The 22252-nt window shown below is 44.2% G+C and overlaps 1 protein-coding gene across 1 annotated transcript in view; it reads left to right on the top strand.

Annotated features, from left to right (window-relative positions):
• The window catches only part of RYR3 (ryanodine receptor 3), a 534646-nt gene that overhangs the window by 504994 nt on the left and 7400 nt on the right, over window positions 1-22252 (top strand). The window contains exons 86-98 of the mRNA XM_053928437.1: window positions 1194-1298; window positions 3041-3122; window positions 3790-5117; window positions 7000-7058; window positions 8066-8234; window positions 9327-9413; window positions 10491-10691; window positions 13806-13936; window positions 17239-17281; window positions 17748-17875; window positions 18299-18359; window positions 18675-18821; window positions 21581-21715. Coding sequence (XP_053784412.1) covers window positions 1194-1298; window positions 3041-3122; window positions 3790-5117; window positions 7000-7058; window positions 8066-8234; window positions 9327-9413; window positions 10491-10691; window positions 13806-13936; window positions 17239-17281; window positions 17748-17875; window positions 18299-18359; window positions 18675-18821; window positions 21581-21715 — 2676 coding nt within the window. The remainder of the gene's footprint in view (window positions 1-1193; window positions 1299-3040; window positions 3123-3789; window positions 5118-6999; window positions 7059-8065; window positions 8235-9326; window positions 9414-10490; window positions 10692-13805; window positions 13937-17238; window positions 17282-17747; window positions 17876-18298; window positions 18360-18674; window positions 18822-21580; window positions 21716-22252) is intronic.

Here is a 22252-nt window from a genome sequence, read left to right as displayed (position 1 = left end):
AGAATGAAGGAATAAAGGTGCAAATGATGTCACTTTGAGTCTTGAGATTAAAAACAGAATTCACAAGATCCTACAAATTTGCCAGAAAGGAACTCTATGGAACAGGTAACTTCAGAAGTCCATCAGCTATGTGAATTGGCAGTGGAATCTACAGGTGGAGTTCAGGTTGAATGTCTAGATCTTGCAGCATTCTTTTTCTGTTCACAGCCTTCTCTGCTCATTGCCTACAGCAGTCCAGCCACTATGAAAGGAATGAGGGTGTGCTCAGGCATAATTTGCTATAAAATCAATAGCCATATCACAGTCGTCAGTGATATGAGCCATAGGATGAGCCCACTGGCACAGTCAGATCATATTTGCTTACTAAGATAAACACCAAACTAAGACTGTCAACTTGAAAAGGAGGATTTTAAGGGAGAGATTGATCCTTATCACCCAAGGATTGTAAGAACATGGAGAGAGAAGCCTGGGAGCAGATGGCTCATCGGAAGTGTCACAGAATGTGAAATACTTGTCAAGATGATTTGAACAGATCTGACAAGCCTGATTAGCTCTCTGCAGAGCCCATCCTAATCTTCAGAATTTCCCATGCAGCACTTAACCCAAAAGTAATGGAGAAGCTTTGTGAGTCTTTTTCCACAACAGGTTTTGTTCCAAAGGCATCTAGAGGTTTCTAGGGATCAGGCAGCAAATGTACACAAACAGTGATTTTTAAACAAGCTTTCATGACTCAGGGAAGCAGGCAGCATTTCTCCTGCTCACCTCTTCCCTGGGAACTCTGCCAAGACTTCTAGAACATGAGATAGTATCAGTGTTTTCTTTGGACATTCCTTACTGAAGAATGACCTGAGAGTGATTAAAGGGTACAGAAAAATAAACTATACGAAAGTTCAGAATTGGAAATATTGCTTCAGTAATGACCCGCAAAAATAGGAAAGGCTATTAACATGGAAAATGCAAACTAGTAATTGTCATCCTTCTGTGTTTGGCTTTCAGAGAACATGATCAGAGATGGAATTATACCTGAAGTTCAGGTTAATGGTAGAAAATCCTAAAAGTAATTGAACACCAGAATTTTTTTTTTAACTTGAGTGGACAGCCGTGTGGTCTTAGCATTCTCCATGTAGCTTTGCCAGATGGCAACAGGAGCGCTTGTGATGTCTAAGTGAAATGGGCTGTCCTCCTCTCCACAGGGTCCTTGCATTGGGAACCAACAGAGCCTGGCTCACAGCAGGCTGTGGGACGCAGTGGTCGGCTTCCTCCACGTATTTGCTAACATGCAGATGAAACTCTCGCAGGTACTGTGGCCTGTCCCCAGTGAGCTGTTGGTGTGAAATGCTAAGTCAATCCCCACCCCTTGGTATTCCCGTTGTGGATATGGCTGCTTGGTAAATATATGAAAACGCCATGCACATTAGGTCTCACCTGTAAAATCAAGGGTCTAAGTGGGAAGCAGGCATGAACGCCCCCAGACAGGCTTTTGCATGGATGCAGCTTCCTTCCTGGTGTCCCTGACCTGCCCTTTTCATAACTGCCTCCACATCTGGCCTTTATGGTGCTGCTCCCTTTGCTTCCTTGTCACTGCTTTGTCATTTTACAACAAACTACCGGCCCTGCCTGACCTGTCAGATGTCTGCATGTCTCTCTAATTCACACGTCCCTTCTCTCTCACCTTTGCTTCCCCCTCCGTCCCCATCTCTGTCATTCCTTCTCACTCCCCATCTCTCTGGCAAGATGAACCCGACTCGCTCAGAGCATTTGTTATGAACAAATAAATGGAGTGTTATGTAGTAGTCGATCATCTCTCTCCATGGCAACCCATGAGGGAGAACTTCAGGATGTTTTGGACTGATTAGAATAACATTTGCAGCATTGATTTAAATAATGTGTACCTAAAATGTTCAAGGCTGTCACATCTTTCTCCTCTCTTCTGGAATGTGCTATTTAACCCTTTCATTTTTCCCCTTTTGACTCTGGCCTTATGGGAGAAGAGAGTTCTTGGGAGGGCTGCTCATTCGGCAATGATACGTCAGCCGACTGCGTCCTGTGGCAGCCCAGCTGGGGCAGCATGGTGGAGAGGCTCCAGAGACAGGAGCCTGGACCTGCCACCTCCTCACTGGTGACTTTCAGAAAGTCACTTCCCTTTTCTGGTTTTTTTGCTTCCTCATTTGTAAAATGTTGGGAGTTAGAATAGATCTCTTAGAGCTCTCATATCCCACACTTCTGTTTTATACAGAGCTATGACACACACCAAAGGTGGGGAAACCCCTCTGAAATTTACAGAGCTCCACAAAAAGAAACAAACCGTCTTTACAGAGAGAGTCTATAAAAGGAGCGGGGCCCAGATGCACTTTTCACCCCACCCTCGGATTGCCCACCGCAGATCTTCCAAGCATTGTCTCCTTCAGCAACGCAGGGTGGAAAGCACAGTGCGAGCTGACAGTCCCCTGTCTGCAGTGCTGGAATTGAAAGCAAACAGACTAGTATCAAAACCATCCGGAGGTAGAGCCTCAATTATATAACATTTTAAGGGACCAGTGGAATCCAGATCACCACCAAGTAGAATCAGGAGAACCTACATTAATCCAGAACCTAAATTAATTCATTAAAAAAAAAAAAAAAGGAGAGCCTATATATGGTGATTTAATCTCAATACCTGAATTGGATTGCAAAATATTCCCAAAAACCTCATTTGTATTTCTCCAGTATAAAAAACAACAATATAAACCACTAGATATACCTAACAGCTCTTTGTTGGATTGGGTTGTTCAGTGGTTTTGGACAACAAGTGGTATATCTGCCACTTTGTGCTAGTAAGAGGGACACTGTAAATGCTATTGGCCAAGCTGTGCTACAGCAAGCTTCCTGATGCTACAAACAGTGGATGGTAGGACGTCCACATTCACAATAAGAAGGGAGCTTATTCCCGAGTCTGACGCAGCCCTCACCTAGCATTTCCAGAGCAGGCTCTTCTTGCTCACTGCCCCGCACTTTGCTGAGGGATCAGATAGCTCAGGGGTATCTCCTGTTTCTGTTCTAGGATTCCAGTCAGATCGAGCTGCTGAAGGAACTCTTGGATCTCCTTCAGGACATGGTGGTGATGCTTCTGTCCCTCCTGGAAGGTTGGGCTGTTTGGTATAACTAGGCATTCACACAACTGTAATTGGTCTGAGTGCTAACCATACTAATCACGCAGGTTATCCCTCTGGCAGGTCATTCATGCCATATGACATTGGTTAGAAAGACAAATTTTCAGCAACAGCAACAACAACAACAAAAATGAGTGAGGGGCACATGGTCTGAAGGACAAAGCCTGAAACCAACTCATTTTATGTCCATAGGAAAGCCAGAATGAACTGGGGAAAACCTCTAAGCTTTGCTCTTCCCTATCCTCTCCCTCTCCCCATTGCTTTTCAGTACATCTGGCTGCCAGTGTGTATGCCAGCCATCTAGTTGGTCACCTCCCTAGGTCTAAGGGGATAAGAGGGGCACCACTTATTCCTATGTGTCCCCAATAACCTGATAACAAAACCGATTCCTGGGCCCCAGGCCAGATAAAAAGGCATTGGTGTGGCCCTCTCCTTCTTCCCTCTGTCTCCATCCCCTTTGGTTCCTAGTGGTGTAGTCTTTATGGCTTGCTGTTCCCTCCTGCCCATTTCCAAATCATCACAGTCAGAAAAGAACTGACTGAGTTGGCACATAAGTCTTATAAAAATAGCTACCTGACCAGTTACACAACGACTTGGATTTATTGATATATGTGTATGTCTTTTTGAACCTGCCTCACAGGGAATGTGGTAAATGGAACTATTGGCAAGCAGATGGTTGACACACTGGTAGAGTCATCTACCAATGTAGAAATGATCTTGAAATTCTTTGACATGTTCTTGAAACTGAAAGACTTAACCAGCTCAGAGGCCTTCAAAGAATATGACCCAGATGGGAAAGGGATTATCTCCAAAAAAGAATTCCAGAAAGCCATGGAAGGACAAAAACAGTACACACCATCGGAGATTGACTTTCTCCTTTCATGTGCAGAAGCTGATGAGAATGACATGTTTAATTACATCGATTTTGTAGACCGGTTCCATGAGCCAGCCAAGGACATAGGGTTTAACGTGGCAGTGTTATTGACAAATCTGTCGGAGCACATGCCAAATGACTCTCGCCTTAAGTGCCTGTTGGACCCAGCAGAAAGTGTGCTGAATTACTTTGAACCATACCTAGGACGCATTGAGATTATGGGTGGGGCCAAGAAAATTGAGCGTGTTTATTTTGAGATCAGTGAATGCAGTCGAACTCAGTGGGAAAAGCCCCAAGTGAAGGAGTCGAAGCGACAGTTCATCTTTGATGTTGTCAATGAAGGTGGAGAACAGGAAAAGATGGAGCTGTTTGTGAACTTCTGTGAGGATACCATCTTTGAAATGCAGTTAGCATCTCAGATCTCTGAATCTGACTCAGCTGACAGGCCAGAAGAGGAGGAGGAAGACGAAGACTCTTCTTACGCGTTAGAAATCGAGGGTGAAGGGGAGGATGACAAGTCTTCCGAGCCTGCCTCTGCATTTGCCATGGCCTGTGCCTCAGTGAAGAGAAGTGTTGCCAACTTTCTAAAGAGGGCAACCCTGAAGAACCTCAGGAAGCAATACAGGAAAGTGAAAAAGATGGCTGTGAAGGAGCTTGTGAAGGTGTTCTTCTCTTTCTTCTGGATGGTGTTCATGGGGCTGTTCCAGTTGTTCTTTACCATATTGGGAGGAATCGTTCAGGTGCTCTGGAACACAGTGTTTGGAGGGGGCCTTGTAGAAGGGGCAAAGAACATCAGGGTAACCAAGATCCTGGGGGACATGCCTGACCCAACACAATTTGGTATCCATGACGACACTGTGGAGGCTGAGAGGGCAGAAGTGACTGAGCCGGGTATCTCCACTGAACTAGTACACTTCATAAAGGGGGAGAAGGGAGATGCGGATATTATGTCAGATCTTTTTGGATTCCACTCAAAGAAAGAAGGTGGCTTAAAGCATGGGCCCGAAGTGGGTTTGGGTGACCTCTCTGAGATTGTTGGCAAAGATGAACCCCCTACACTAGAGAGTACTGTACAGAAGAAAAGGAAAGCACAGGTAAGCATAACTTGTTTCCATCACCTTCCTTTATGCCCAGAAGAAGACTTGCCACTGTATTTTGCATCAGTCCTGACACCAAATTCCTAAGAGCCAACACTGTATTAGAGACCAGCTCTCCTATGATTGCCCCCATCTTATAATTCCAGCTCTGTCATGTCTGGCAGAGTGAGACTTAAATGGCCGTCTCACTGCCTAATTGCTGAGTGGTCTTCAGTTTACATTGTGGAGTTCAAACATGATGATCTGGGACACTCACCTCGCTTCCACACTTCATTACAGGGTTAGTTCTCAAGGTAGACAGGTTCATTCCGTGAACTGAAAGCATAGACAACCAGGTGTAGCATAGGAGGAGACTTTTCTTGTGAGACAATAAGTCTGCAGTGTCCGAGAAGTTCCAGCTGATATCATATAATTTAGCACAGCGTCCCAGTGAGTTTTGTCATGATTGGGACACTTTTATTCTTGTGAAATTTGGGCTTTGAGTCAGTGGACTAGATTAAGAGAAGAAGATAATGGTAATTCAGAGCCCCTTGGTCATGGATGTGGGCCCTTGGTCTACCCTTGGTCATGGGTATTTCCTTCTGTTGCAGCATCTAACTCACAGCATCATCCTAGCACTAAAAAGTGCGTGGAGAGAAGTGTGAAGAGCTCAGAGCGCAAAGACAACTTTCACCCATTCATTACATTAATATCAGTTAACTAGTTAATATGTGGCTGTCACTGTTTTTGGTTCTGAGAATACAGTGATGAATGAGAAATGCATTGTCCCTATGATTTAGTGAAAAAGAGAGATAATGGACAAGCCAGTGTAAGTGTGAAGAATGTTAGGGGGGAAGAATTGCCAGGTGCTAAGGAAATGTATAGGAAAAAACTCTTACCTGGCTTGGAGAGTTGGGGCAGAAGGCATCAGAATCATAGGCGTTCTGACAACATTAATTTATTTACTCTGCTTTGCTCCCTGATGCAGCCCCAGGGCATGAATGGGATTTGATACATAATAGGGACTCATTCAAGGCCAGCTACATGCCAGACTGTGCTCTGAGGATAAGAGAACTCAGTTAACAGGAAGGACAGCACTTCTGTTTAATACAGCTTGACTTCTAATGGAAGAAGACAACAAATAAATAGTTACCATTTGTGACACATGCTAAAATAACTGAACAAGGGTATGTGGGCCCTACTGTAAATAGGATGGTCAAGGAGGCTTCTGAAAAGGAGTCCTCTGAACCAAGTCCTGAAGGCTGTCAGGCACACGTTAAGCACTCATACTCCACGCAGAGGATATGGCTGGTGTGAAGGTCCTGGTGCTGGGAAGGGTTTGGAATGTCCCAGGCAAGGAAATGAGGCCTGGGTGTTGGGGTGTAGGAAGTAACAAATCAAGTGGCGCAAGAGGAGGATGGAGCGAAAGGCCACGATCACGTCAGCCTTGCTTGACTTTTCTTCTCAGTGCAGTGGCCATTGGTCTGAGGGATTGGGGTGGTGGTAAGAGAGATGCAGGCAAGGCAGGTATTCTGTCTGACAGAAGCAGGTTCTGGACTGGACCTGGTATTATCTATGTCCCATCTCTCCTGGAGGCCATGAGGCAGTAGGACCACTGCCACTGGGCTCTGGCAATGTCCTAGCACACGTTTCTCTGAGGGGAATAATAACAGAGCTATGGAGTTTTCGGGTTAGAAATCTTTGTCTTGACATCTCTCCACAGTCCCTTGATATGTAGCAGCAGGGCACTTACATTCCATGATCCAGAGAAAAGCAGAAGCATGAAAAAAGAAAGCCATTGGAACTTCGAGCCAAGGAGACGAAATGGCCAGAAATATGGCTCATCGCCATGAATTCACTGATTTGGGGAAAATCTTCACTGAGTGTTATTTTTGTCTAGGTGGCAGAGATGAGAGCAGCCCATGAGTCAGAAGGAAAAGTAGAACCTGAAAAAGCAGAGTAAGTTCTTGGTAGCTTTGAGTACTCAAAATCCTGTAGTAGGTAGTTCTTGATAGCATTCACTAGTCTATTGCTATGGTAAATAGAAAACTTGATTTCTAGTAATACAAGAAATAGATTTTTTACAAACTCTAGATATATTACCTTTAACCACAGATATACAATAAACACATTTTATTAATCTTATTAACTTTATAATCTCATTAGTACATCAGAACTTCTCTGATGGGCCCTGGCTGGTGTGGCTCAGTGGATTGAGTGCCAGCCTGTCAATCAAAGGGTCTCTGTTTCAATTCCCAGTCAGGGCACATGCCTGGGTTGCCAGCCAAGTCCCCAGCAGGGGGCACATGAGAGGCAACCACACACTGATGTTTCTCTCCCTCTCTCTCTTCCTCTCCCTCTCTATAAAATAAATAAATAAAACCTTTTTTTAAAAAAAATAATTTCTCTGATGGGAATTCCTCTTAATAGCTGCTCCTATATGCGTGTTATGTGGGGACTTAACTGCCCCTAGTCCACATGGCCAAACAAATCAGCAAACACCCACATCTTATAACTGTATACAATGTTGATGATTATAGCTCATATAGTCACTACCTCTTTCATGCCAGGCCCTTTGCTAAGGTCTTTTACACAGTATCTCATTTAATTCCTACCTCAGACTTGGAGAATAGGTACCATTGCTAATTCAAATGAAGTGTTAATAAATAAATTAAATAAATAAATAAATAAATAAAGGGCTTTTCTGAAGGGAAAAAGTTGTTAGGCCAAATTTCAGAGGAGACTACAAATTTATATTTACAACTGTTGTACACCTATGACCACAGCTCCTTAAAGAGGACACCACTCATTAAGGGCAAAGTTGACAACCAGGCACTGTGGTGTGATAACAACCTGAGGTTCCTGCCCACGAGGAATAATTACAAGATTTCTCTTTAATTCAGTCTTCCTCTCCAGGCCAGGCCTCCCTCTGTCCTCTGTGCTGAGTGGGTTTCTTGTCCCTGCAGCATGGAAAATGGGGAGAAGGAGGATCCAGCCAGAGAAGAGCAAGCCAAGGCCTTATGGGCAGAAGCCACAAAAAAGAAGAAGCGACGACGTGGCCAGAAAGTTGAGAAGCCTGAAGCCTTCATGGCTAATTTCTTTAAAGGGCTGGAAATCTATCAGACCAAGCTGCTGGTAAGCACTCCCATGCTGGCCTCACTTCTGGTGCCGGAGTTGCCCAGGCAGACCTCAGAGAAATGGCCACAGCTTTCATTTCACCATTTGGTTAGTTATGCTTCTTCACTTCCTCACTCCTCTTCTTCTCCTCTTCTCATTTATCTGCCTGTTCCTTTTGTGTTGGAGGAAAAGAAAAAGAGGATAGCCTGGAAAAGCCAAGTGCTGCAGCTGCCCAGCCCAGCAGTGGGCACCCTCTCTGACCTGTGCTTTCTTGGAAAGAGAAGGAATCCCTCTTCCTAGCTGGCCCTACATGTGTGTGTTATGTGGGGTCCAAAGTTCAGAGGTCGTTGGATGATTTGGGATGCAGTAAGAATACTCCTGTTAGGTTAGGTTCTCACACTTGTCCTCAAAAGCTGCTATCTCACATGCAATCAACCCCCAGCACAGCTTGTGACATTCTTCTTGGATACATTGCCCACTGAGGTATAGTTGCTGATGGCCAGGATGACACCTTCCCCAGCACCATCGGTGAGAGCCCCCTCCGCAGAGAGACTGAGCTTTCCCCATGCGGCAGCCATTCTAGTCCTCCAGTGCCGATTCTTCAGGAAGACGGCAGTGAGAACAGGAATGGCGCCCCCTGAGAGGGGAGAGGTAGAGGCCCTCCCCTCTGGGACTTACAAAGGGACAAGGGCTTGGGGCCACAGTCTGGCTGCATGCAGGGTGAGAGCTGCGGAGGAGGCCTTTTGTGAGCTTCAATCACGCATAATGTCCAAATAGACTGCTTCCTGCATGAAGTGCTCAACACGCGCGCACACGCGCACCTCCACAGCACCGAGTCTGCAGGTAGTATTTGGCATTTGGTCCCCTGAGGGATAAGCTGGGGCCAGAGTTCCTTTGAATATCATTCTAAGAAATATTTTTTAATCACCATTTCTGGTTTTCCCCCCCAAATAAGTCCTGAGAAGGCCAGGACTGTCCTCAAAGACTGGCTACCAAAGAGTGGGGCTAGTCCTGCACACACTTCTGCAACCAGGAGAGATCTGTGTGAGAGAAAGGGGTTCTCTTCCCCGTGCCGAGCTCTGCGACTTCTGCCTGTCCTTTTCTTTTCAGCATTACCTGGCCCGGAATTTCTACAACCTGAGGTTCCTTGCTCTGTTTGTAGCCTTCGCTATCAACTTCATCCTGCTCTTTTACAAGGTGATGCTTCACTCAAAGGTTATTTGCAAAATACACTTTGTTTTAAAAATAATAGAAATTACAGCTAATATTCTAATATCTAGAGAAATTTCTAAGACACTGGCTCCTAAAAAGGATACTATTTTTAGCAATGGGAAGAATGGAGAGACTGCTTGCAAGGGAAGCCAATTGGGACACTATTTCGGTAGTTCAGGATTATTCTATTCATTACTTAGTAAGTTCTTTAAATATTTGTTGGGCATCTACTATGTCCTTGGCCATGTATTAAGAACTATGAGGCATTTCAAAATGAGTAACACAGTTCTTCCCTTGAGGAATAAGCTAACCCAGAGCCATTACAATTGGCCCATATGTTAGAACCCATAATAGAAGGAGGAATTAACAGGAGTTGGTTGCTGGCTATGGGAAATTAAGGTTTTGAACACTGGTAAGTGGGTCTTATAACACTGTAGGCACATAATAAAAGGTTATGGAATGAGTTCATGGATGATAGGTCCTGGATTTTTGACATAGTCTTCAATTGGCTATTTCACCTTGCCTCTCTCCCTTCCTGTTTAAAACCACCAATCTAATTTTTATAAAACGTGCTTTATTCACATCCACCTTCCACTCCATGAACTAATGGCTCTCTCTTGCCTGTAGAAGAAAAATGGAAGTTTACAGAGGGGTGTGGCAAAACTTGGTTTTACACATATTGAGGTGGAAGTGACTGCAGACTGCTTCCAGGTGGAGGTAGCCACAGGCAGTTGGAGCTGCAGGACATAGCCGCGAAGGTGTAGATTTGGGGGGCATCTGTGTAAGAACGGCAGTTGAAGAAATGAGTGTCAGTGGCATCTAAGAAAGAATGGAAAATGCTGTGTGTACATACCTGTCAATGTCTTAACCTCCTCCCAGGCCACAACACATCAGAGACCACTTCCTGAGGCACAGAGATTATAGCACATATAGTAAAACTTCCCTAATTTAAAAATATTTTTGCTTTTTCTCAAAAGATACATTTTGTTTCTTTAAAGCATTGCTCACCTAGTGGCAGCGGCTCTTTCTGATGTTTCTAAGACTGTGTGTGTCTTGGGCCAGGTCACAGAAGAACCTTTAGAAGAGGAGACGGAGGACATGGCGAACCTGTGGCATTCCTTTAATGATGAGGAAGAGGAAGAAGCAGTGGTGTTCTTTGTCCTGCAGGAGAGCACTGGGTATATGGCCCCAACGTTGCGGGCCTTGGCCATCGTCCACACCATCATCTCTCTAGTCTGTGTGGTGGGCTATTACTGCCTGAAGGTGAGTTGCTGTCCACACTGAATCCAGCCTGACTCCTTGGGGAGAAAGCATCACTTCTGAATCCAGCCAGCCCTTTGCTCTCTCAGACTTTTCTAACAGACCAAAGTTCATGGAGCAGCAACCTGGGTATCACCTGGGAGCTGGTTAGACCCGTGCAGTCCAGAGCCCTGCCCCAGGCCTTTTAAATCGGAATCTGCAATTTAACATGATCCCCAGGGGATCAGTGTCCACACTCTAGTTTGAGAAGCCTTGCTCTGCGAGTTCCATTGCAGCCACCATTTGTTGAATTTCATAAAATTAGAATCATTGGGCTAAGTCACATGTGGAACTGGTAATGAGAGTTTCTTCTGATCTTTCATGTTGGAGTTTTTATAAAAATGCTTTTGACTTTTCAAAAATAATTAGGTTTTAACTATTCACAATATCAGAAGAAAACTTATTGATAAGTTAGTTTCAGTTACTGTTTATTGCTGCATGACAAATCACCCCAAAACTTAGTGGCTTAAAGTGACACATTGTATCTCTCTGATTCTGCACTGGCTGGGCACACTTGAGCAGTCCCTCTGCTCTGTGTGAGAAGTGGCTGCATCAGCAATCATCCGGGCACTCAGCGGGACCAGGGCCAGACTGTCCATGGTGGCATGCACTCATGCCTGGCACAGTGCAGGAGTAACAGCTGGCAGGCTGGGCTCAGCGGGGTGGCTCCATGTAGACTCAGCACATTGCCCTTTCCATGTTTCCATTGCCCTCTCCACATTCTCTCTGTAGCCAGGTAGCTGGACTTCTTGCATGTGGTGCTTTGGAGTTTCCAAAAAGAACACAGAAGTGAGAGCTGCTAGCTCTCCTGAAGGCCCAGGCCCAGAACTGCCACAGTGTCATTCTTACAACAGCCTGTCAGTGAAAGCAAGGCCAGGGCTGGCCCAGATTCATTGTGGCACCGGGCTGAGCAGGGCTGCACAAAGGCATGAATACTGGAGGCCTGGCTCACTGGGGCTATCTTCAGACACTACTACATGTATGTCAGTCTTCAGTCATTCTGTTCTGTTTTTGGTGTTCTGAGTCCTTTTCTACTGTACCACATTTTTTCTCATTACATTTTTTCTTAATTCTCTTTAGTAGGAAGCTTCTTTGGCTCTTTACCAAGCCATCTCCTCCCAGGGAAGAATCCAGGAAATAGATCCCTATCCTTGTGGCTTGACTTTCCCAGTGACCTGTGGTATTATGTAGGAAGTTCAGTTACCCTGCTGGCAGGAGACCCTGTACCCTCAACCACACTGAGGACCCCATTATAACAATAAAAGCACGGATTCTAGAGCCGGGCTGCCTGGCTTGGACTCAGAGCTCTGCCACTTAACCTCGCCATCCCTCTGTTTCCTCATTTGTAAAAATGAGTATTACAATAATACCACCAACCCCTAAAAGTTGCCAGGAGGAATGAATGAATTAACATGTGTACAAGTACTCAGAATATCAGCTATAGTGACTAACACTAGGGTGTTAGCTACCATTCTGTAGGCCCCCATCCTCGAGCTCATCTTGCTGGAGGGCTGCAGACACACTGCTGACCCAGAGAAAACAAAAGAGAAGCGCTGCCTAGGGACTGAGTGCAAGTCCTACTTACAGAGCTGCACACGCTCCAAGAAGATTGAAGGGGAATGAACCCCAGAGATCAGCACGACTCTACAGCTTGGTATTATTGTTATGCAGAGTCATTTCAAAATACAGCAGAAATTAGTCAGAGTAGCTTTACCTTTATCGTTACCTTTGTACCCCTCCCACATCATCCATTCACTGACAGCAATCATGGGTTCCTCACAATGCCTGTTATTAGCCTTGCTGTCTTCCTATCATTAGTCTTTTATTTCCTCAGTGTCGTTTTATTGTTTTAAAGAAAAAAGAGCAAGAGGTAACTCTTTACAAATCATGATCTAAATTTTGTCTTTTTGTCTTGGAAATAAAGCATCAGTATGAGGCATATGGATATCATTAACTTTGAGGAAGAGTTATTAGAAGTAGCTGTTTGGAGACCAAGGTCTTAAGGATGTTGCTAAGTAACCAGTGGCTTCCCAGCTGAATGAGAAACCCTAGTTCTGTCTGAATTATGCATTTCTGGCTATTCTGACTTCCTCTGGAACTTCAGTAGTGCCCTCTGCCCTCAGAAAGTCTGTCCCATATTTGAAGTGTGTGTGTGTGTGCGGTGATGGTTGGGGTGGGTGGATTATATCCCTGTCCTTCTGTGTGTACTTCTTTGGTGGTAGGTCTTTTCTTTTCTTTTAATTGAAAAGAGAGAGCGGTAGGGAGAAAAAGAGAGGGGGAAGAGAGAAACAATGATTTTGTTGTTCCACTTACTGATGCATTCGTTGGTTCATTCTTGTATGTGCCCTGACCAGAGATCAAACCTGCAACCTTGGCCTATTGGGATGATGCTCTAACGAAATGAGCAAACCAGCCAGGGCTGGTGGTAGGTCTTTGTAGCCATGCCACCATATCTAGTCTAAAATCAGACTTAGAACTACAAGAGAATGGGGATAATAGTTGAGAACAAATAAGTGTGCTCCTACCTCACAGGAACTCTTCAGGGAAAGAATCTCAGGAAGAAAACCTCAGACAGAAAGACTATGTGCAGAGCCCAGTGTGTCCTCTCATTCTCTCTACCAAACTGTGTTTCATTAAGCAAAGTCATGAGATGACTATGACCCTAGCCACTGAAGGGGTTGGAACATTTTGTGGTATTCCTGTGGCTGACCAGTCAATTCTAAAATAGTTTGTCACCCTTTCTTAGTTCTTAGGAGTCTTAGGAGACCTAACTCATTCAGCCCAGGGACTCATCTATAGGATGGGTCAAGGAGTCCAGTTTGCATTAATATCAGCTGTTTAACCCAAACCTTAAAGGGTGGCCTGAGTCAGATCCTTTTGGATCTCCTTTTGGAAAGGAAGGTGTATTAGCCAAAGGAGTGATAAGAGATTTGACTCTGGATGCACAATTAAGCCACCTAAGAATTCCACTAAGACTGCTGCCCTGAAGGTGGAAGGCCTGCGTGTAAGAAATGTTTGGGAGAGAGTGCTGTAATCAGGAAAGCCTTCTCTGAGCATCCAATGTCTTCCCACTCCTAGGTGCCTTTGGTGGTATTCAAGAGAGAAAAAGAAATTGCCAGGAAGCTGGAGTTCGATGGCCTATATATTACCGAACAGCCATCTGAAGATGACATCAAAGGACAATGGGACCGCTTGGTAATCAACACACCGTAAGTATCCCCCCCACACCCTCCCACCAAGGTAATCAAGCCCTCTAAGCCTTAGTTTCCTCTTCAGTAATAGAGGGATGAGAAGCCACCTCCTATAGTCTGGGAATATTAATGCCCAGCCCAGCGCCTGGCACATGGTAGGCATCAAGCCGTTAGTCCTTCCCTTTCCCTAACTGTTCAAAAAATGCCCATCGTTAGCGAAGGTAATGCTCTAGTGCCATGTAGTCACAATTGTGACAGTGAGAGTTGTAAGATTATGTTCTGAAGGAAAAGTAAAGAAATAGGGCCAGATAGGTAAACTGAGGTGACGATGCAGAAACACTTGGCTGTGACAGTTAAAACATGCACGTGAGGAAACAACCCCAACCCCTAGAAGAAGGAAATTGCTCCTGAACCACAGATGGCCAGACAAACTGAGAGAGGATCAGCTCTACAAAGGTACAACTGAGCTTTTTCAATAGTCTCTAGAAAGGGAACTCTTCTCTTGGCGGTGGGGGCAGGGGGCGTGCCCAGGAGTGAGTACGCAAATCAAAAGCCTGTTCCTGCCATTCTCTTCTAAAGAGGAAGAGGGATCCAGCTTTGTTTTGGGCTCTTTGTCATTATGGAACTGAAATTTTGGATGCTATTAAATAATTTAATTATTTGGCAAGCTTTCTGCAATTATCAGTAACGTCTATGTCTGTGGCACCAGATGATATGGCCTGAAAGTACCAGGACAAAGGCAGTTCAGGTTCGAGGAATTTATCCTGAGGAGGTAGTGAGACAAGAACACCAAAGTGTCCCAACAAGGATATCTGCTAAAACTTTATTGGAAGTAGCTTACATGTCCTTAAGTAGGAAATGCATAAATAAGTAGACGTTTAAGAAATTTTTGATCAAAGGACCCTTAATTTTTTTACAATAATGGCACCATAGTACACGTAGTACTTCATAACCTGTTTTTTTCAGTTGACTATATGTCATGGAGAGCTTTCTTTTTTAATATTATTTTTGTCTTGTTAAATATACATGTAGAAGATAGAACATGTATATGAATATTTTTAAACGTAATAATAAATTGAACTACAAAGGCTAACAAATGGAGCACTGCAGAGAGCTTCGAAGTCCCGGATGTTATGATCCCCCTTGACCCTGTCTCCCCAAACCCTGCTAAGTACCCTCCTGACGTCGGTGGTGCTCATGTTTGCGTCATAGTTTCGCGGCTTCCATGTCTATCCCTCGATGCTGTTTCAGTTTGACTACTTCTGCACTGTATGTACAGAGCTACACTCCCTGTGCGGTACTGTCATTTGAATCATGTGTTCCGTGCTGTGTGTGAGATGATGTGTGTGGCCATAGTTTTGTCATTTTCAAAACTGAGCTGTTTCAAAACACTTTAAAAACACATGTATATTATCATATATGTATCTATTTTCCTGACAGTGGGTACTTCCAGTGTTTGCAGTCTCTGGCTATTACAAATAGTGCCACGATGAACATTTCTGTAACTCTTGCACAAGTAAAAGAGTTTCTCTAGAGTAGCGACCCAGGAGAAAAAATTGCTGAATAGTAGGACATGAGATGCCTGTCCAATTTACCTTCAACCAGCACTGTGCAAGAGTCCCTGCCCCTCTACCTTCTTGCCAGCACTTGTTACTGTCAGATAGTTTTCCTGATCTGGAGGTAGCAATGGCATCGCATTGTGAATGTTTATGATTTTTAAAAATCACCCTGATTTTTAAAGAGGGTGAGTATTGTATATTATTTTTCTTGACCATTCATGGGTAGATGTTATTTATTTATGCACTTCTCTTCTGAAGTTTCTTTTGTCTATCCCACACTTTAAAGAATATTACCTAGTAAAAATGCGTTTTCTACCTTCAAGGAGCTTATTTACCTAGTCAGAGGACAAAAATACTCAGACCAAAGTAAGATCACGTTCAAAAGGGTCTTGTCCAGAGCCTTTGGTCAGTGGCCCTTCACCACTTCTGGAATTTTCTATTTACAACAATGTGACCAAGGCTGGGTTATATGTTATGGACCATTTTTATAAAGAACTTAAGGAGAAAGGAGATACCAGTGTGGACAGAGGAAGCCTGGCTTGGTTTTCCTTTGTTTTATTTTAGACTCTAAATGCAGCACATTAAAAAAAAAAATCAAGTAGCAGAAAAATGAACAAAGAAGAAAGTCAATATAATTGTGGCCATCCCCATTATTTATTCTATAAACCCAGCATTTGTTCTTGCTTTTAAGTGGCATTTGGAGATTTAAGACAAGGAAACTGCTTTAACTATTTTTTTAAAAAAGTGTTTTTAAAGGTGGCCATCCAGTTGGGGAGAGGTGGCATTTGCTCGGGGTTATTCTTCTGAGAAGTCCATGCACAAAGGGAGGCCCCCACTCCTCACACCAATTGGGGTGGTTTCTAGAATAGGAGACTGTGTCCCGGTTCCAATAAGAATGACTCAAATTAAGGAAAACAGAAGTGTAAAAAGCATGTGCCAAGGGCCAGCAGTTCCTCAGCTGTAATCTAGCCTCACAGGGAACCCTCCCAGGGAGGGCTGCTCATTCTGTAGACTACAGAAACAAAATATTGTGAATGGTTTTTGCCAACATATCTGAAAGTGAGAGTTCTTTCTTGACTTTTAACAATAGAAAGCTCTTTGCAGTGGAGCTAGTGGAAGCTACCAGGCAGAAGAAAGAAGTTTGCTCTAGGGGGTTAGGAATAGGATGTTTTAGGAAACCACCCCCAAAGGAGAAAGCGATCTAATTCCCTGAAGAAAGCAGACCCCTACAGGAGTTACAGGGAATGGAGTAGAGAGTGGAAGAGCACTCTGGTTAGCAAAACCCTATAGAATTTAACTAAAGGCGGTTCCCAGACTGGAAACTTTGTGTAGTTAGGGACTTTGTCTACACGTTGCCCCACGGAATGCTGATCTCCTACCCCAGCGATTGACATAAACCAGGCATGCAATTAATGCAACTTAAATGCATGCGTTTCCTGTGGGGTTCTGTTCTACTTGATCCTGGGATCACTAAACACTTTTCTGCTTCTGTCTAACCCTGGTATCAGAAGGCCTGCCTCACAGCCGTAATTTTAAATAGAACATGCAGAGTGGTTTTCCAAGTGTTTCAGAAGTCAGTGCAAAGTAGTGAAACCGTAAGCCACCCTGTGGTGACTGTGAACTTCAATCACGTCTTGAATTCTTCAATGAGCCGGACAAAACCCACAGGGATCACAGATCCAGACACTCTCACACTGCAAAGTTTCTTGATGTGCTTTGCCTTGATGTTAAGAACCTGCCTTTTTCGTTTTCTTTTTTCAGATCTTTTCCTAATAACTACTGGGACAAGTTTGTGAAAAGAAAGGTAGGCCTTGTCAGTGGGGGTGAGTTCTATGACCACCAAAGAAATGCCATAGGTTTTGAGCTCTCCACATACAAACATGAATAAATTTGATGTTACTTTTTATGACAGTTTCCCGAGAAGAGTAAGTCACAGACAGGGTGTAAATGAACATATGCAGGTTTTTGGCTTCAATCCTATATTTCATCTGCCTTAAAACAGCTCAACACAGTCATTGTTTTCTGCATACTAGATTCTTTTCCCCCTCTAAGAAAATAGCAGCCTGAAAAGCAATTTTCATTTAATTGCCTTTATCATTTCTGTTTTCTTTGGGGGCTATTTGCCTTTATTTTCCGGTTGCATTTTGAATCCTGTCTTTATCACACTGTTGAAGAGCCCAGCGTAGAGCAGGCTTCTGGGGACGGCGGGCTGGAGGGAACACTGACTCTCATGTGTGGCCCAGCCTCACCCTGTCGTTCCTTTGCTTTAGGTGATAAACAAGTATGGTGACCTCTACGGAGCGGAACGCATTGCTGAACTCCTGGGTTTGGACAAAAATGCCCTTGACTTTAGCCCAGTAGAAAAGACCAAAGCAGAGGCGGCCTCTCTGGTGTCATGGTACAGAGCTTAGGAGTTAAAATCCAAAGTCTGGCTGAAGTAGATCCTTTGATTTCTCCAGCCCTTTTCAAGGGGCTAAAGGGAAAAATTCTCAATCAGATCTTTGTTCTCTCAGGCTCTGGTCTGGTTTAGGTGTTTCCTCTAGATTCTAACATATTGGGAGAGCAGTGCTTAAAAAAAATTAAGGAACTATCAGGCTTTTATGCCTGGGAGAGCTGAAATAGAAGGACTAATTAAAATTTCAGATTGGGTGACCCTACCGTTCTCAGTCTCACAAGGAACTCATACACCTCGATAAAGCTCAGAGCCATATTTAGATTAATAAACCTAAGAGAGAAAAAGACAACCTTATTTTCCCCCCCTTATTAAACACTTAACTTACACCTGACATTTATGTGTTTTTAAATTATTTGGTCCCCTTAGGCTAAGCTCCATCGACATGAAGTACCACATCTGGAAGCTGGGAGTTGTTTTCACTGACAATGTAAGTGCAGCACCTGGAAAGAGATTCAGTTCCCCGGGTTCAGGGATGTCATTAGACGCCACAAGGAAAAAGCAAGGGAGCTTGCCCAGAAAGATTCTGGGACCACCTCAAAGACAGAGAGCCTCAAAGGGGCTTGTGCAAGAGTGTAAGACAGATGGGGTTTCACTTGGCAATTCTTAGGCCAGTTCACAGCACCTCTACATCTAAAAACCCTCTATCCTCACTCTGTCCCCAAAGGTGAGAAAAATTAGTTCAATCAGCACATCAGGAGGCAGGAATGCCTGAAAAGCTGCCAAATCTCTTCCATTTCCACAGTCCTTTCTCTACCTTGCCTGGTATACAACCATGTCAGTCCTGGGCCACTACAACAACTTCTTCTTCGCTGCCCATCTGCTGGATATCGCCATGGGCTTCAAGACCCTGAGGACTATTCTATCATCTGTGACTCATAACGGCAAACAGGTAGTGGGTTTATACTAACACAGAACTGAATGGACCTAGATATGGAAAATAAAACGAACAAGACCGTACAACTAGTGTATGGCAGGAAGGTACATCATAGTATATAATACAACTTTCTTGGTGAAACACTTGAATGGTGATTTTTTTTATTTAAAAATAAAATTGTAGCCATCACTCAAGAGGCATAAGGCCTTCATTCAGAGACCCCTAACATTTAGATGAAGTAGGGGAGGGGGAGGGAAGGAGGTAGTTGACACATCACTTTGGAAACCTTTTGTGAATCTACCCCTTCCTCCGTGGATCCGATATACTCACTGGGGCTTAGCACGTGGTCCTATGTAATTCAAAACCTCCCAAGGTACTTCCACTATAAGCTTCCAACTAAGAACCGATGATTTAGACATGGATATATACACACACATAAAAACAGCTATACATATACATGTATACATACATATAGACGTGTATGTGTGTGTTTGTATAGAGAGTGCTGAAAGTTGATATAGTAAAAGATGTACTTATACATCCATATAGCCATTGCCACATCCAGTCTGACTTCCACAGTGCTGTCAGGGGGAACCCTTCGGAATCCTTTAATTAAAATCCTCTAATGGCTCGTTCTGTCAACAAATTCAAATCCTTTAACATTTCCTTCTGCATTAAGTGCAATTCCATGAATGAGACATGCCCCCTCACATCTCTAAACCTTTGTATGAGAAGGAGAAAAGAAGGAAGTTAAAATGTGCCCAGGTTGGTACAGGCATTTTAGAAAACAGTATGGAGGTTCCTCACAAGACTAACTATAGAACCTCCGTATGACCCAGCAATCCCACTTCTGGGCATTTATCCAAAGGAAATGAAATCAGTATCTTGAGGAGAAAGCTACACTCCCATGTTCACTGCTGCATTATTCACAATAGCCAAGATATGGAAACAACCTAAGTGTCCATCAATGGAAGAATATATACATACATACAAGGAAATATTATTTGGCAAAAAAAAGGAAATGCTGCTCCTTATAACAACATAGATGGACCTTGAAGGCATTGTGCTAAGTGAAATAAGCCAGACACACAAAGACAAATACTGTATGACCTCACTTACATATGGGATCTAAAAAAGATGAGTTCATAGAACCAAAGAGTAGAACACTGGTTGCCAAAGGCTGGGGGGGGGCCTGGGAAATGGGGAGACGTAGGTCAAAGGGTATAAACTTCCATTATAAGAGGAATAAGCTCCAGGGATCTAACAGAAAGCATGGTGGTTATAGTTAAAACTGCTGTATCACAGACTGGAGATTTTCGGAGAGTGGACCTTAAGTGTTCCCACCGCACTCTCACACACACAGAATGATAACTGCAGTAGGTGATGGATATGTTAGTTAACTGGACTTCAGTCATCATTTTACAATGCATACATATATTAAGTCATCAGGTTGTACACCTCAAAAAAATGCCTAAAGACTCCAACCTGAAAAAAATCAAGTTGACTTTTGTTCTAAAATGAAAGGAGCTAGATCATCACCTTTCATTTGCTCACTTGATTATGCTCACTTGACAGGTAAGAGAATTGAAGCTCAGAGAGGCTGTGTCTCACCCAAGACCACATAGCTGCTAAGTGGCAGCTTCTTTCTTCTTTGGTGCAAAGTCCAGGTTCTTTCTGTTTTTCTAAAACCAGCTGGTTCTGTGAGGTCTGTTATCTGAGACTAAGTTACTACTCATTATCTAAGAAGTTGCTGAATATGTCTCTTCTGGTACTTATCTTAGAAATTTTGTAATCGATCTTCATAGTTTCTGCTCAGCACCTAGTCCCTCGAATAGGCCAGATGGGCAGGTCCTGTGGGCTCCTCGTGTGTAGTATACCCTAAAGCCAGGAAATTAACATGGCCTATGACCCCTGCAAAGGTCCCAGGCAGACATCTTGGTTATGAAAAATGTCACTTTACTCAACCATCATAAAGAATTCTTGTAGTAACTTCAAGGCTGTGACAATTATCCCATTCATGGTTATTTATAAAATAATGTCATGTAGGGACACCTACCAGTCCAAGGATCCTTTGGTTCCTTTAGAAGCTTTAGCAGCATTAGAGGAGGAGCTACATTGCAACACTTCAGGTCACTGCTCTGTCTGTGAAAATAATGTCACCTACCTCATGGCACCTTCACCACCCCATCCTGAAACCCCTTTGTAGTTTGCACAGGCCCAATTCCATACCCCAGGTACTAACCTGCTCCGACTGCCATAATGAAATACAGACTGGGTGGCTTAAACAAGTCATTCTTCTCAGCTCCGGAGGCTGGAAGTCCACGATCAAGGTGTGGGTAGGCGTGGCTTCCTCTGAGGCCTCCCTCTGTGACTCCACCTGGCTGCCCTCTCGCTCCCTTTCCACTTGATCGCCCCTCTGTGCAGCTTCTTTCTCCCACTCTCACTGTGTGTCCTGGTCTCTTCTTATATGAACACCAGTTAGATTGTAGCAGGGCCTACTCTAACAGCCTCATTCTAATGGAATTACCTCTTTACAGGCCCTATCTCCAAAGTCACATCCTGAGGTACTGCAAGTAAAGGCCTTAACATGAGTGGGGGCACAATTTAGTCCATAGCACCCCAACATTACTCTTTTTGCCCAATAGCCTATTTCTGCACGATCTTCTTTCCCCTTTCTCCACGGCTCAGGCTCCCCTTCCCTGTGTCCTTAGAGTTGCCCATGTACAATTCAATGTGCAGAAGACCCACCTCCCTTTCTTTCTGTCCCCTCCCAGCTGGTTTTGACTGTGGGTCTCCTGGCTGTAGTGGTTTATCTCTACACTGTGGTGGCATTCAACTTCTTCCGCAAGTTCTACAACAAGAGTGAGGATGATGACGAGCCCGACATGAAATGTGATGACATGATGACGGTGAGAGCCCACTCAGGGCCACCTGGCCACCTGTCCTCGTTGAGAAAGAAGGGCTGTAGGTGGTCTGGGGAACTAAAGAGCAGTGGAGTTACAGAGGAGAACATAGATGCCCCATCCAAAGGGGAAAGCTTCCTAGAGAGACAGTAGTGATGGAAATGGGTTTCACGAGCACTTACCAAAGGTTAGGTGGAAATATAAGCACCCCGCAGAGCATGTTACTGGTCATCAGTCATCTGTATTTGTTTGTGGCAAAGATGTGACTACTTTAAGTGTGAATGGACCGGTAACTAAATGCATGCAAGGCAAGCGTTTGATTCTTTGTCTCTGAGCTGCAGCAAAGTCCCACGGACCTTGTGCTCAGTTTATTTCAGCAAGTCAGTAGTTAGCGGTAGGATCAGGTCAGGAGCGCCCCCTGTGGGAAGGACAGGCACAGCTCAGGGTGAACAAGCACAGCAGCAGTAGGATCTCTACAAGTTCACCGTGACCAGATGCCTGGAGAAGAACTTGAGGCAAGGGTGGGAAATAGTGAACGGCCCC

This window comes from Desmodus rotundus, chromosome 7, assembly GCF_022682495.2.
Source record: "Desmodus rotundus isolate HL8 chromosome 7, HLdesRot8A.1, whole genome shotgun sequence".
In the NCBI taxonomy this organism is placed as follows: domain Eukaryota; kingdom Metazoa; phylum Chordata; class Mammalia; order Chiroptera; family Phyllostomidae; genus Desmodus; species Desmodus rotundus.
The sequence above is the reverse complement of the archived record's forward strand: the minus strand, read 5'-3'. Positions and strand labels throughout refer to the sequence as shown.